Source organism: Ranitomeya imitator, chromosome 8 (assembly GCF_032444005.1).
Source record: "Ranitomeya imitator isolate aRanImi1 chromosome 8, aRanImi1.pri, whole genome shotgun sequence".
In the NCBI taxonomy this organism is placed as follows: Eukaryota; Metazoa; Chordata; class Amphibia; order Anura; family Dendrobatidae; genus Ranitomeya; species Ranitomeya imitator.
Window position 1 is genome coordinate 141,629,444 of NC_091289.1, and position 16,020 is coordinate 141,645,463.

At 43.5% G+C, this 16,020-nt stretch overlaps 1 protein-coding gene across 2 annotated transcripts in view; it reads left to right on the forward strand.

Moving 5' to 3' along the window:
• Positions 1–16,020, forward strand: part of LOC138648011 (flavin-containing monooxygenase 5-like) — a 59,819-nt gene that overhangs the window by 31,528 nt on the left and 12,271 nt on the right. For both annotated transcript variants that reach the window (XM_069737468.1, XM_069737467.1), the window contains exon 7: positions 5,481–5,830. In XM_069737468.1, the coding sequence (XP_069593569.1) occupies positions 5,481–5,830 (350 nt within the window). The remainder of the gene's footprint in view (positions 1–5,480; positions 5,831–16,020) is intronic.

Sequence of the window (16,020 nt, forward strand, 5' to 3'; positions counted from 1 at the left end):
AATAAAAATATGCAACACAAAAGCCTGGTTTAAGGTTTTTAGTTGTTTTCTGATGATAGCTTCCTGTTAAGGGGCAGCAGAAAAATGAAGAGGTTGGGATGAGGCTTTTCATAAGAGCAGGTAAGAAGAGTTTGTAGTGTTTCAGCTCATGGTAAGGTAGTGATTTGGAACAGCGTAATGTTTTCATTTTATAGGTTGGGAGAGAGCAGTCGGTGAGGGAGAGAGGGAGTATGCACTCAGTCTTTGAAGATAGAGCTTACTTTGATGGAGAGGAAGCATAAAGGCCCCTTCACATTAAGGGACGCTGCAGCGATACCGACAACGATCCGGATCGCTGCAGCGTCGCTGTTTGGTCGCTGGAGAGCTGTCACACAGACAGCTCTCCAGCGACCAACGATGCCGGTAACCAGGGTAAACATCGGGTAACTAAGCGCAGGGCCGCGCTTAGTAACCCGATGTTTACCCTGGTTACCATCCTAAAAGTAAAAAAAACAAACAGTACATACTTACCTAACGCTGTCTGTCCCCGGCGCTCTGCTTCTCTGCACTCCTCCTGTACTGTCTGTGTGAGCACAGCGGCCGGAAAGCAGAGCGGTGACGTCACCGCTCTGCTTTCCGGCTGACCGACGCTCACAGCCAGTACAGGAGGAGTGCAGAGCACAGCGCTGGAGGACAGACAGCGGTAGGTAAGTATGTACTGTTTGTTTTTTTTACTTTTAGGATGGTAACCAGGGTAAACATCGGGTTACTAAGCGCGGCCCTGCGCTTAGTTACCCGATGTTTACCCTGGTTACCAGTGAAAACATCGCTGGATCGGTGTCACACACGCCGATCCAGCGATGTCAGCAGGAGATCCAGCGACGAAATAAAGTTCTGGACTTTCTTCAGCGACCAACGATCTCCCAGCAGGGGCCTGATCGTTGGTCGCTGTCACACATAACGATTTTATTAACGATATCGTTGCTACGTCACAAAAAGCAACGATATCGTTAACAATATCGTTATGTGTGAAGGTACCTTAAGACCTGTCTGCTATGGAACATGAGCATTGAGAGGCTGACACGTTACTGTTAGTGATGAGCGAGTATACTAGTTGCTCGGGTTTTCCCGAGCACACTCGGGTGACCTCCGAGTATTTGCTAGTGCTCGGACATATAGTTTTCATCACCTCAGTTGCATGATTTACCGCTTCCAGATACGCTGAATACATGTGAGGAATGTCTGTTTGTTAGGGAATTCCCACATGTATTCAGCTTATCTGGAAGCCGTAAATCATGCAACTGAGGCGATGAAAACTAGATCTCTGAGCAATAACAAATACTCGGAGGTCACTCGAGCGTGCTCGGCAAAACCTGAGCAACGAGTATACTCGCTCATCACTAGTTACTGTATATTCTAAGGGGTTATTCACAAGGCAGTATTTTTGCTGACCAATGGTCTGCAAAAAAAAGGAGGTGTGTCTCTGATCCAATTTTTACGTCAAACTAGAACATGCACTTGAATCAGTCAACTAAAAAACAAATTGAAAACCACACAGTTGCTCCTTGTTGCACATGTGCAAGGCTGCCACCAGGAATTTCAAGGCAAAATTTACAGGCCCCCTTCAGACTCTGCCCAGGCTCCACCCCAGCTCTGCCCCCACCCCTCGAACGCAACACGTCCTCACAAATCACACATTAACAGTTCCCATCTAACACCAGATCACATACAAAGCCATCAGGCTGTGTTTTGGTCAAAAGATTTTTTAAGCTGCCACCATGACAAGGTTGACTCATTTGGCAGGGCCCTACACTAGCCTAACCTATTAACCCCTTTTCGACATCGGGCATACATTTACGCCAGTGTAGGACTCCCTCCCTTTGATGTGGGCTCCGGCGGTGATCTCACATCTTTGACTAGACTTGTCAGCTGTTTTGAACAGCTGACATGTGCCCGCAGTAGCCGCAGGTTGAATTGCGATCCACCTGCGGCTATTATCCAGTTAAATGCCGCTGTCAAACTCTGATAGTGGCATTTAACAAGTGCTTCCGGCAATCGCGTCCGAAATATGCACACCGGTGATCCCCGTGATCTCGGGTCACCAGTGTGTTGGTAGGAAAACCGGAGGTCTCCTGGAGACCTCTATGGTTATCAGTTCCGGCTTGTTGTGATCGCCGCCCAGTGGTCGGCGCTCATAACAAGTCAGCAATTCTACTATGTAGAGGCGATCTGATAATCGCCGCCTCTATGTAGCAGGGCCAATCGGGTTGTTGCCGCTTCTAGTCTCCCATGGAGACTATTGAAGCATGCCAAAAGTAAAAAAAATGTTTTTAAAAATATTAAAAAATATAAAAGTTCAAATCACCCCCCTTTTCTCCCCATTCAAAATAAAACAATAAAAAAAAAAATCAAACATACACATACTTGGTATCGCCGCGTTCAGAATTGCCCATTCTAAAAAAATAAAAAAAAAGATTAACCTGATCTCTAAATGGCGTAGCAAGAAAAACAAAGCCAAAATGCCAGAATTAGGTTTTTTACGTTTTTTTGGTGGCCGCGATATTGCATTAAAATGCAATAACGGGCGATCAAAAGATCATATCTGCACCAAAATGGTATAATTAAAAACATCAGCTTGGCACGCAAAAAACAAGCCCTCACCCAACCAAAGATCATGAAAAATGGAGACGCTATGGGCATCGGAAAATGGTGCAATTTTTTTTTTTTTAACAGAGTTTGCAATTTTTTTTTCACCACTTAGGCAGGGCTCACATTGCGTTCATGGCAATGGGCTGACAGCATCTGTTACATAGCGGCACTAACGCTATGTAACGGATGCATTAGCGCACCCATTGACTGCCATTATGTACCGCATCGCTAACGCATGTCATAATCGGCATGCGTTAGTGATGTGTCGTCATTCTGTAATGGACCCTTGGAAGCGATCTGCAGCATTCGTGGGTCCGTCACTGCTAGCGCAGATGGAGCATCTGCACTAGCGAGATCACATAACGCGATCTCTAAAAGGCACTTGCATTGTGAAGTCCGTTCAACGCATGTGTTGAACAGACTGCACTAAAGCAATGTGAACCTAGCCTTAGACAAAAAAGAACCTAGAACCTATGAACTTGTAATGACCTGGAAAATCATATTGGCAGGTCAGTTTTAGCATTCAGTGAACCTAGTGAAAAAGCCAAACAAAAAACAAGTGTTGGATTGCACTTTTTTGCAATTTCACCGCACTTGAATTTTTTTCCAGTTTTCTACTACATGACATGGTAAAACCGATGGTGTCATTCAAAAGAACAACTCATCCTGCAAAAAACAAGCCCTCAAACAGCCATATTGATGGAAAAATAAAAAAGTTATGGCTCTGTGAAGAAGGGGAGCAAAAAACGGAAGCGCAAGAATGAAAAAAGCTCGAGGGGTTAAGGGTTTAAACATTTATTAAAATATCCAATTCTCTGTTTAGATATAATTTTCTTTAAGGGAATTAGTGTCGCATACTTTTTTTTAAATGACTAATAATACCACGTACAAAGGACAAATACCGTCACACCATGGCCAGCAAGGCCAGACCACATGTTACCACCACTTAGTGACCGAATAATACCACTTACAAGGAACTGGTACTGCTACACCATGACCAGACCACATATTACTTCCACATAGTGACCTAATAATACCACATAAAAGAAACATATAATACAACACCATGGCCGGACCACATATTACCACCACATAATGACTGAATAATACCACATTCATTTTGCCCCATATGTCTCCATTTCGCCCCATGTGTCTCCATTTTGCCACGTTCATTGCCAGTCTGCCCCTAATGCATCTCCATTTTGCCCCATGTTGTCTCCATTCTTCCCCATAGTATGGCTATAAAAAAAAGTAAAAAAAACACATTCTCCTTACCTTGCCATGGTCTGGCAGAGTCCTCTCCTTCATCGATCTGAGGTGCAGACGCATGGGAGCATGGAAGTGAAGTCATACTCAAGTGACATGTGCGCCGATGTCAGCTGCCTGTATGCAAAATCCCCAGTATATTTCTATATGATGCAGCTTTAACCTGTCTCCCCATCCTTCAGCTTGTAAGGAATGAGAGGGAGAAACCTTTTACAAGCAGGAGGCAGGCTGAAGTTTAATAAATAACTTGCATAACGATCTTGTAGGGCAATGTATGCCTCTGTAAGTAATTGTTTATCTGATAATGGTATGCATTAATTATCTAGTCTCGGTATGATTATTTCTGTGGCTGCTGTATACCCTGTTTATCTTTGAAACTGTATGTCTGTGTGCCTCAAGAATTTACTAATTGCGTCTTTGATTGCTTGCTGACACTACTTAACTTGCTGCTGTGTATGCTTCAGTTGGTCGATGAATATAATTTTTTTGAGAGGGATTGTATGCTGGTGGTGGCGAATGTCTTAGATGGTCTGTTACTTAGCACAAAAGAGGACTACTCATGCATTTTGGAATTACATTAAAATGAAAGTAAATTTTGATTTCTCCTAACTGCAGATATGGATGTATTTGTAATAGAGACCACCATTTCAGTAAGCGCATGTGGTGTTGGGATGTGGAAGTTATATTAAATAGCCCTTTACTGTGTTTAACAGAGACCATTGGAGACCCTTTTGTAAATATGGCTTTGTCTCCAGTTAATACAAAATAACATTTTCTGGAAAGGAAATTAAAATTCTACATAGTGTCACTCCGATGTCACTGCATTTTTGTCGGTAGATGACCAAGAGCAGTTTACAGACTATGTGGCTTCTGACTCCTTTACACACAGAAGTACAATCATGCATTGCATTTACTGCTTTGTATACAGCACAAGGTGTACATATATAACAAATGATTATGGCCGCCGTCACACTAGCAGTATTTGGTCAGTATTTTACATCAGTATTTGTAAGCCAAAACCAGGAGTGGGTGATAAATACAGAAGTGGTGCATATGTTTCTATTATACTTTTCCTCTATTTGTTCCACTCCTAGTTTTGGCTACAAATACTGATGTAAAATACTGATAGTGTGACGGCAGCCTTAGTATTTGGTCAGTATCTTACTTGTATCTTATTTGTAGCCAAAACCAGGAGTAGAACAATTAGAGGAAAAGTATAATAGAAACATATGCATCACTTCTGTATTTATCACCACTCCTAGTTTTGGCTTACAAATACTGATGTAAAATACTGACCGAATACTGATAGTGTGACGGCAGCCTAATAGTTGTGCCATATATACATTTACTACAACCACTAGGTGGCAACATTCACTTAATTACTTTGTGTGTTTTCTATATGTTGGTTTTACTATTTGAAAAAAGGATAAAGTCACAATATAATGTCCTTTATCGGTCTAATTTATTACACAAACATGAGTACGGTAATTTACCATCAAATATACATATATGTTTTACTTTGATGTACTGTTCATAATAGTATTTTCCATAAGCATTAATGACACTAATATTTTGATTTCTACCAGTTTTTTTGGCCAACATCCTATGGTGAATGATGATCTTCCAAATCGTATTATTGCTGGCACAGTACTCGTGAAATCCAATGTGGCAAAATTTACTGAGACAAATGCTATATTTGATGATGAAACTGTGGAAAAAGATATCGATGTTGTTATATTTGCCACGGGTTATTCCTTCAGTTTTCCTTTTTGCGAGGAGCTTAAAGTCCAACACAACAAGGTCTCGTTATATAAATATACCTTCCTACCGGAGCTCGAGAAGCAAACGCTGGCCGTCATTGGTTTGATACAACCACTTGGGGCCATTATGCCCATTTCAGAACTTCAATGCCGACTTGCCACAAGAATCTTTGCAGGTAAGTGAACTATGAGTTCAGTCAGTACAGAGAAATCTAGAGAACTATTCCCAGGATAGAGGATAATTGCATCATAAGGGATCTGAACATTGGCACATGTGAACTAAACTCGTGTAACTTCAATCTATTCAAATGTAGTAATGTCAAACATGAACACAACCACTCTGTTCATAGTCCATATGGCACCAAAGAAATCGCAGTAAAGCACTCGGCTATCTAATCAGTTTAAATGTGACCTGTCAGGTCGGATAATACTACTATTAACTGCAGATAAAGGGTTAATCTGCGGATCAATAACATTATGAGGCTGGCGTCACACTCGGCGTAAGACAATACTGTCCGTATATTACGGCCGTAATACGCTGAAAAGTCACCAAAATAGTGGTCCGTATCTCCTCCGTAGGCAGGGTGTGTCAGCGTATTTTGCGCATGGCATGCTCCGTATGTAATCCGTATGGCATCCGTACTGCGAGATTTTCTCGCAGGCTTGCAAAACCGACATACGGATATACAAGGGATCCATGTGCTCAAAAAATAATTAAAACATATGTACTGTTATATATATATATATATATATATATATATATATACAGTGGGGCAAAAAAGTATTTAGTCAGTCAGCAATAGTGCAAGTTCCACCACTTAAAAAGATGAGAGGCATCTGTAATTTACATCATAGGTAGACCTCAACTATGGGAGACAAACTGAGAAAAAAAAATCCAGAAAATCACATTGTCTGTTTTTTTAACATTTTATTTGCATATTATGGTGGAAAATAAGTATTTGGTCAGAAACAAACAATCAAGATTTCTGGCTCTCACAGACCTGTAACGTCTTCTTTAAGAGTCTCCTCTTTCCTCCACTCATTACCTGTAGTAATGGCACCTGTTTAAACTTGTTATCAGTATAAAAAGACACCTGTGCACACCCTCAAACAGTCTGACTCCAAACTCCACTATGGTGAAGACCAAAGAGCTGTCAAAGGACACCAGAAACAAAATTGTAGCCCTGCACCAGGCTGGGAAGACTGAATCTGCAATAGCCAACCAGCTTGGAGTGAAGAAATCAACAGTGGGAGCAATAATTAGAAAATGGAAGACATACAAGACCACTGATAATCTCCCTCGATCTGGGGCTCCACGCAAAATCCCACCCCGTGGGGTCAGAATGATCACAAGAACGGTGAGCAAAAATCCCAGAACCACGCGGGGGGACCTAGTGAATGAACTGCAGAGAGCTGGGACCAATGTAACAAGGCCTACCATAAGTAACACACTACGCCACCATGGACTCAGATCCTGCAGTGCCAGACGTGTCCCACTGCTTAAGCCAGTACATGTCCGGGCCCGTCTGAAGTTTGCTAGAGAGCATTTGGATGATCCAGAGGAGTTTTGGGAGAATGTCCTATGGTCTGATGAAACCAAACTGGAACTGTTTGGTAGAAACACAACTTGTCGTGTTTGGAGGAAAAAGAATACTGAGTTGCATCCATCAAACACCATACCTACTGTAAAGCATGGTAGTGGAAACATCATGCTTTGGGGCTATTTCTCTGCAAAGGGGCCAGGACGACTGATCCGGGTACATGAAAGAATGAATGGGGCCATGTATCGTGAGATTTTGAGTGCAAACCTCCTTCCATCAGCAAGGGCATTGAAGATGAAACGTGGCTGGGTCTTTCAACATGACAATGATCCAAAGCACACCGCCAGGGCAACGAAGGAGTGGCTTCGTAAGAAGCATTTCAAGGTCCTGGAGTGGCCTAGCCAGTCTCCAGATCTCAACCCTATAGAAAACCTTTGGAGGGAGTTGAAAGTCCGTGTTGCCAAGCGAAAAGCCAAAAACATCACTGCTCTAGAGGAGATCTGCATGGAGGAATGGGCCAACATACCAACAACAGTGTGTGGCAACCTTGTGAAGACTTACAGAAAACGTTTGACCTCTGTCATTGCCAACAAAGGATATATTACAAAGTACTGAGATGAAATTTTGTTTCTGACCAAATACTTATTTTCCACCATAATATGCAAATAAAATGTTAAAAAAACAGACAATGTGATTTTCTGGATTTTTTTTTTCTCAGTTTGTCTCCCATAGTTGAGGTCTACCTATGATGTAAATTACAGACGCCTCTCATCTTTTTAAGTGGTGGAACTTGCACTATTGCTGACTGACTAAATACTTTTTTGCCCCACTGTATATATATATATATATATATATATATATATATATTAGTGAGACATATATATATATATTAATATTTCATCCAGCGCGAGATAGCTTTAAAGCCGGTAATTCAATTGCCGGCTTTTGCTATCTCATTCCTAAACCAGACATGATATGAGACATGGTTTACATAAAGTAAACCATCTCATATCCCCATTTTTTTGCATATTCCACACTACTAATGTTAGTAGTGTGTATATGCAAAATTTGGGCACTCTAGCTATTAGATTAAAGGGTTAAATGGCAGAAAAAATTGGCGTGGGCTCCCGCACAATTTTCTCCGCCAGAGTAGTAAAGCCAGTGACTGAGGGCAGATATTAATAGCCTGGAGAGGGTCCATGGTTATTGCCCCCCCCGGCTAAAAACATCTGCCCCCAGCCACCCCAGAAAAGGCACATCTGGAAGATGCACCTATTCTGGCACTTGGCCACTCTCTTCCCATTCCCGTGTAGCGGTGGGATATGGGGTAATGAAGGGTTAATGTCACCTTGCTATTGTAAGGTGACATTAAGCCAGATTAATAATGGAGAGGCGTCAATTATGACACCTATCCATTATTAATCCAATTGTATGAAAGGGTTAAAAAAAACACAAACACATTATTAAAAAGTATTTTAATGAAATAAACACAAAGGTTGTTGTAATATTTTATTGTACTCTCAATCCACCTGAAGACCCTCGCTCGGTAACAAAGAAAAAATAATAAACCAACAATATACATACCTTCCGAATATCTGTAACGTCCCGCGATGTAAATCCATCTGAAGGGGTTAAAATATTTTACAGCCAGGAGGTCTGCTAATGCGGTGATGCGCCCTCTGCTGGATGTCCCTCGAGCGTGGGAACTTTCCTGGAAAGCTCCCAGGCTCGAGTTCATATGAGGACATCCAGCAGAGGGCGCATCACCGCGAATGAAGGTAAATATAGGTCATTGACCTACTTTACCTTCATTCCCCGGGGTTTTACAGCCACGAGCACTGCTGCATTAGCAGAGCTCCTGGCTGTAAAATATTTTAACCCCTTCAGATGGATTTACATCGTGGGACATTACAGATCTTGGGAAGGTTTGTATATTGTTGGTTTATTATTTTTTTTTTGTTACAGAGCGAGGGTCTTCAGGTGGATTGAGAGTACAATAAAATATTACAACAACCTTTGTGTTTATTTCATTAAAATACTTTTTAATAATGTGTTTGTGTTTTTTAACCCTTTACTACTATTGGATTAATAATGGATAGGTGTCATAATTGACGCCTCTCCATTATTAATCTGGCTTAATGTCACCTTACAATAGCAAGTGTTGTGAATTCTGTTGTCGGGCTCCCTCCTGTGGTCATGAATGGTACTTCGGCTTGTTCTGTCCATGGACTTCCTCTGGTGGGTGTTTCTGAGTTTTCTTTCACAGGTGACGAGGTTAATTCGTTAGCTGGTTGCTCTATTTAACTCCACTTAGATCTTTGCTCCATGCCACCTGTCAATGTTCCAGTATTGGTCTAGTTCTCTCCTGGATCGTTCTTGTGACCTGTCTTCCCATCAGAGGCTAAGTTCCAGCTTGTATTTCTTTGGTTTGCTATTTTTCTGTCCAGCTTGCTATTTAATTTGTTGTCTTGCTTGCTGGAAGCTCTGGGACGCAGAGGGAGCGCCTCCGCACCGTGAGTCGGAGCGGAGGGTCTTTTTGCGCCCTCTGCGTGGTCTTTTTGTAGGTTTTTGTGCTGACCGCAAAGTAACCTTTCCTATCCTCGGTCTGTTCAGTAAGTCGGGCCTCACTTTGCTAATTCTATTTCATCTCTGTGTTTGTATTTTCATCTTTACTCACAGTCATTATATGTGGGAGGCTGCCTTTTCCTTTGGGGAATTTCTCTGAGGCAAGGTAGGCTTTATTTTTCTATCTTCAGGGCTAGCTAGTTTCTTAGGCTGTGCCGAGTTGCATAGGGAGCGTTAGGCGCAATCCACGGCTATTTCTAGTGTGTTTTATAGGTTTAGGGATTGCGGTCAGCAGAGTTCCCACGTCCCAGAGCTCGTCCTTAATTATCAGTAACTATCAGGTCATTCCGTGTGCTCTTAACTACCAGGTCCATTATTGTCCTGACCACCAGGTCATAACAGTACAGGTGGCCCAAAGTACTAATGCATCTCAATAGAGGGATAAGAGAAGTTCTGAGACCATTTTTTTTTCTTTGCAGTGTGTTTTGTCTCTATTTTCCCCTTTACCTCTGGGTGGTTCAGGACACTGGTGTAAACATGGACATTCAAGGTCTGTCCTCTTGGATGGATAATCTCACTACAAGGATAAAAAACATTCAAGATTTTGTGGTTCGGAATCCGATGTCAGAGCCTAGGATTCCAATTCCTGATTTGTTTTTTGGTGATAGATCTAAGTTCTTGAATTTCAAAAATAATTGTAAATTGTTTCTTGCCTTGAAACCTCGCTCCTCAGGTGACCCTGTTCAACAAGTAAAGATCATTATTTCGTTGTTACGTGGTGACCCTCAAGACTGGGCATTTTCCCTTGCGCCAGGAGATCCGGCATTGCGTGATGTTGATGCGTTTTTCCTGGCGCTTGGATTGCTTTATGACGAACCTACTTCAGTGGATCAGGCAGAGAAAATCTTGCTGGCTCTGTGTCAAGGTCAGGATGAAGCGGAGATATATTGTCAGAAGTTTAGAAAGTGGTCTGTGCTCACTCAGTGGAATGAATGTGCACTGGCAGCAATCTTCAGAAAGGGTCTCTCTGAAGCCCTTAAGGATGTCATGGTGGGGTTTTCCATGCCTGCTGGTCTGAATGAGTCTATGTCCTTGGCCATTCAGATCGATCGACGCTTGCGTGAGCGTAAAGCTGTGCACCATTTGGCTGTACTATCTGAGCATGGGCCTGAGCCTATGCAATGTGATAGGACTTTGACCAGAGCTGAACGGCAAGAACACAGACGTCGGAATGGGCTATGTTTTTACTGTGGTGATTCCACTCATGCTATCTCCGATTGTCCTAAGCGCACTAAGTGGTTCACTAGGTCTGCCACCATTGGTACGGTACAGTCTAAATTTCTATTGTCTGTTACTCTGATTTGCTCTTTGTCATCCTATTCTGTTATGGCATTTGTGGATTCAGGCGCTGCCCTGAATTTGATGGACTTGGAGTATGCTAGGCACTGTGGTTTTTTCTTGGAGCCCTTGCAGTATCCTATTCCATTGAGAGGAATTGATGCTACGCCTTTGGCCAAGAATAAGCCTCAGTATTGGACCCAATTGACCATGTGCATGGCTCCTGCACATCAGGAGGATATCCGCTTTCTGGTGTTGCATAATCTGCATGATGTGGTTGTTTTGGGGTTGCAATGGCTACAGGTTCATAATCCAGTATTGGACTGGAAATCTATGTCTGTGTCCAGCTGGGGTTGCCAGGGGGTACATGGTGATGTTCCATTTTTGTCTATTTCGTCTTCCACTCCTTCTGAAGTTCCAGAGTTTTTGTCGGATTATCGGGATGTATTTGATGAGCCCAAAGCCAGTGCCCTACCTCCTCATAGGAAATGCGATTGTGCAATTAATTTGATTCCTGGTAGTAAGTTTCCTAAGGGCCGATTGTTCAATTTATCTGTGCCAGAACACGCCGCTATGCGGAGTTATATAAAGGAATCCTTGGAGAAAGGCCATATTCGCCCGTCGTCATCACCGTTAGGAGCAGGGTTCTTTTTTGTGGCCAAGAAGGATGGTTCTTTGAGACCTTGTATTGATTACCGCCTTCTTAATAAAATTACAGTCAAATTTCAGTATCCTTTGCCGTTGCTGTCTGATTTGTTTGCTCGTATTAAAGGGGCTAGTTGGTTCACCAAGATAGATCTTCGAGGGGCGTATAATCTTGTGCGTATTAAACAAGGCGATGAATGGAAAACAGCATTTAATACGCCCGATGGCCATTTTGAGTACCTGGTTATGCCATTCGGGCTTTCCAATGCTCCATCAGTATTTCAGTCCTTTATGCATGACATCTTCCGAGAGTACCTGGATAAATTCCTGATTGTGTATTTGGATGATATTTTACTCTTTTTGGATGATTGGGAGTCTCATGTGATGCAGGTCAGAATGGTGTTCCAGGTCCTTCGTGCGAATTCCTTGTTTGTGAAGGGGTCAAAGTGTCTCTTTGGAGTTCAGAAGGTTTCATTTTTGGGGTTCATTTTTTCCCTTCTACTATCGAGATGGACCCTGTTAAAGTCCAGGCCATTTATGATTGGACTCAGCCGACATCTGTGAAGAGCCTGCAAAAGTTTCTGGGCTTTGCTAATTTTTATCGGCGCTTCATCGCTAATTTTTCTACTGTTGCTAAACCGTTGACTGATTTGACCAAGAAGGGTGCTGATGTGGTCAATTGGTCTTCTGCGGCTGTAGAGGCTTTTCAGGAGTTGAAGCGTCGTTTTTCTTCTGCCCCTGTGTTGTGCCAGCCAGATGTTTCGCTTCCGTTTCAGGTTGAGGTTGATGCTTCTGAGATTGGAGCAGGGGCTGTTTTGTCGCAAAGAAGTTCTGATGGCTCGGTGATGAAGCCATGTGCTTTCTTTTCTAGAAAGTTTTCGCCTGCTGAGCGTAACTATGATGTTGGTAATCGTGAATTGTTGGCCATGAAGTGGGCATTCGAGGAGTGGCGTCATTGGCTGGAAGGAGCCAAGCATCGCGTGGTGGTCTTGACAGATCACAAGAATTTGACTTATCTTGAGTCTGCCAAACGGTTGAATCCGAGACAGGCTCGATGGTCGTTATTTTTCTCCCGTTTTGATTTTGTGGTTTCGTACCTTCCGGGCTCTAAGAATGTGAAGGCTGATGCCCTGTCAAGGAGTTTTGTGCCTGACTCTCCGGGTGTTCCTGAGCCGGTGGGTATTCTCAAAGAGGGGGTAATTTTGTCTGCCATCTCCCCTGATTTGCGGCGGGTGCTGCAAAAATTTCAGGCTGATAGACCTGACCGTTGCCCAGCGGAGAAACTGTTTGTCCCTGATAGATGGACTAGTAGAGTTATCTCTGAGATTCATTGTTCAGTGTTGGCTGGGCATCCTGGAATCTTTGGTACCAGAGATTTGGTGGCTAGATCCTTCTGGTGGCCGTCTTTGTCACAGGATGTGCGTTCTTTTGTGCAGTCCTGTGGGACTTGTGCTCGGGCTAAGCCCTGCTGTTCTCGTGCCAGTGGGTTGCTTTTGCCCTTGCCGATCCCGAAGAGGCCCTGGATGCATATTTCTATGGATTTTATTTCGGATCTCCCCGTCTCTCAAAAGATGTCGGTCATTTGGGTGGTTTGTGATTGCTTTTCTAAGATGGTCCATTTGGTACCTTTGTCTAAATTGCCTTCCTCCTCTGATTTGGTGCCATTATTTTTCCAGCATGTGGTTCGTTTACATGGTATCCCGGAGAACATCGTTTCTGACAGAGGTTCCCAGTTTGTTTCAAGGTTTTGGCGATCCTTTTGTGCTAGGATGGGCATTGATTTGTCTTTTTCCTCGGCTTTCCATCCTCAGACAAATGGCCAAACCGAACGAACTAATCAAACTTTGGAAACATATCTGAAATGCTTTGTTTCTGCTGATCAGGATGATTGGGTGTCCTTTTTGCCGTTGGCTGAGTTCGCCCTTAATAATCGGGCCAGCTCGGCTACTTTGGTTTCGCTGTTTTTCTGCAATTCTGGTTTCCATCCTCGTTTCTCTTCAGGGCAGGTTGAGTCTTCAGACTGTCCTGGTGTAGATACTGTGGTGGATAGGTTGCAGCAGATTTGGACTCATGTGGTGGACAATTTGACATTGTCCCAGGAGAAGGCTCAACGTTTCGCTAACCGCCGGCGCTGTGTGGGTCCCTGACTTCGTGTTGGGGATTTGGTTTGGTTGTCGTCTCGTTATGTTCCTATGATGGTTTCCTCTCCTAAGTTTAAGCCTCGTTTCATTGGTCCGTATAAGATTTCTGAGGTTATCAATCCTGTGTCATTTCGTTTGGCCCTTCCTGCTTCTTTTGCCATCCATAATGTGTTCCATAGGTCGTTGTTGCAGAGATACGTGGCGCATGTGGTTCCATCCGTTGATCCTCCTGCCCCGATGTTGGTTGAGGGGGAGTTCGAGTATGTGGTGGAGAAGATTTTGGATTCTCGTGTTTCGAGACGGAAACTCCAGTACCTGGTCAAGTGGAAGGGTTATGGTCAGGAAGATAATTCCTGGGTTTTTGCCTCTGATGTAAATGCTGCCGATCTGGTTCGTGCCTTTCATTTGGCTCATCCTGGTCGGCCTGGGGGCTCTGGTGAGGGTTCGGTGACCCCTCCTCAAGGGGGGGGTACTGTTGTGAATTCTGTTGTCGGGCTCCCTCCTGTGGTCATGAATGGTACTTCGGCTGGTTCTGTCCATGGACTTCCTCTGGTGGGTGTTTCTGAGTTTCCTTTCACAGGTGACGAGGTTAATTCGTTAGCTGGTTGCTCTATTTAACTCCACTTAGATCTTTGCTCCATGCCACCTGTCAATGTTCCAGTATTGGTCTAGTTCTCTCCTGGATCGTTCTTGTGACCTGTCTTCCCATCAGAAGCTAAGTTCCAGCTTGTATTTCTTTGGTTTGCTATTTTTCTGTCCAGCTTGCTATTTAATTTGTTGTCTTGCTTGCTGGAAGCTCTGGGACGCAGAGGGAGCGCCTCCGCACCGTGAGTCGGTGCGGAGGGTCTTTTTGCGCCCTCTGCGTGGTCTTTTTGTAGGTTTTTGTGCTGACCGCAAAGTAACCTTTCCTATCCTCGGTCTGTTCAGTAAGTCGGGCCTCACTTTGCTAATTCTATTTCATCTCTGTGTTTATATTTTCATCTTTACTCACAGTCATTATATGTGGGGGGCTGCCTTTTCCTTTGGGGAATTTCTCTGAGGCAAGGTAGGCTTTATTTTTCTATCTTCAGGGCTAGCTAGTTTCTTAGGCTGTGCCGAGTTGCATAGGGAGCGTTAGGCACAATCCACGGCTATTTCTAGTGTGTTTTATAGGTTTAAGGATGACGGTCAGCAGAGTTCCCACGTCCCAGAGCTCGTCCTTAATTATCAGTAACTATCAGGTCATTCCGTGTGCTCTTAACTACCAGGTCCATTATTGTCCTGACCACCAGGTCATAACAAGCAAGGTGACATTAACCCTTCATTACCCCATATCCCACCGCTACACGGGAATGGGAAGAGAGTGGCCAAGTGCCAGAATAGGCGCATCTTCCAGATGTGCCTTTTCTGGGGTGGCTGGGGGCAGATGTTTTTAGCCAGGGGGGGCCAATAACCATGGACCCTCTCCAGGCTATTAATATCTGCCCTCAGTCACTGGCTTTACTAATCTGGCGGAGAAAATTGCGCGGAAGCCCACGCCAATTTTTTCCGCAATTTAACCCTTTAATTTAATAGCTAGAACGGCCAAATTTTGCACATACACACTACTAACATTAGTAGTGTGGAATATGCAAAAAAAAAAAATGGGGATATGAGATGGTTTACTGTATGTAAACCATGTCTCATATCATGTCGGGTTTAGGAAGGAGATAGCAAAAGCCAGCAATTGAATTACCGGCTTTAAAGCTATCTAGCGCTGGATGAAATATTAATATATATACATATATGTGTCTCACGGACATATATATATATATATACCTATTCTATGTGTACACATTTATTCTACCTATTCTATTGTAAGCTGGCAGTGTGATTTTACTGTACACCGCACTGAATTGCCGGCTTTTCTCTCTAACACCGCTGCGTATTTCTCGCAAGTCACACTGCTGGTCCGTGTGTAATCCGTATTTTTCTGGCTTCCATAGACATTCATTGGCGATTTTTTTGCGCAATACGGTGACAAACGCAGTACCTGGGGGAAAATGAACTTTATTTATCATGGGAGCCTCCGGCTTTGTCATACAGGTGTGGCGGCGTGGCTACAGTATCCCTCACTCCCTCTCTCATTCTCTCTCACTTTTTCCCTCTCTCGCCATC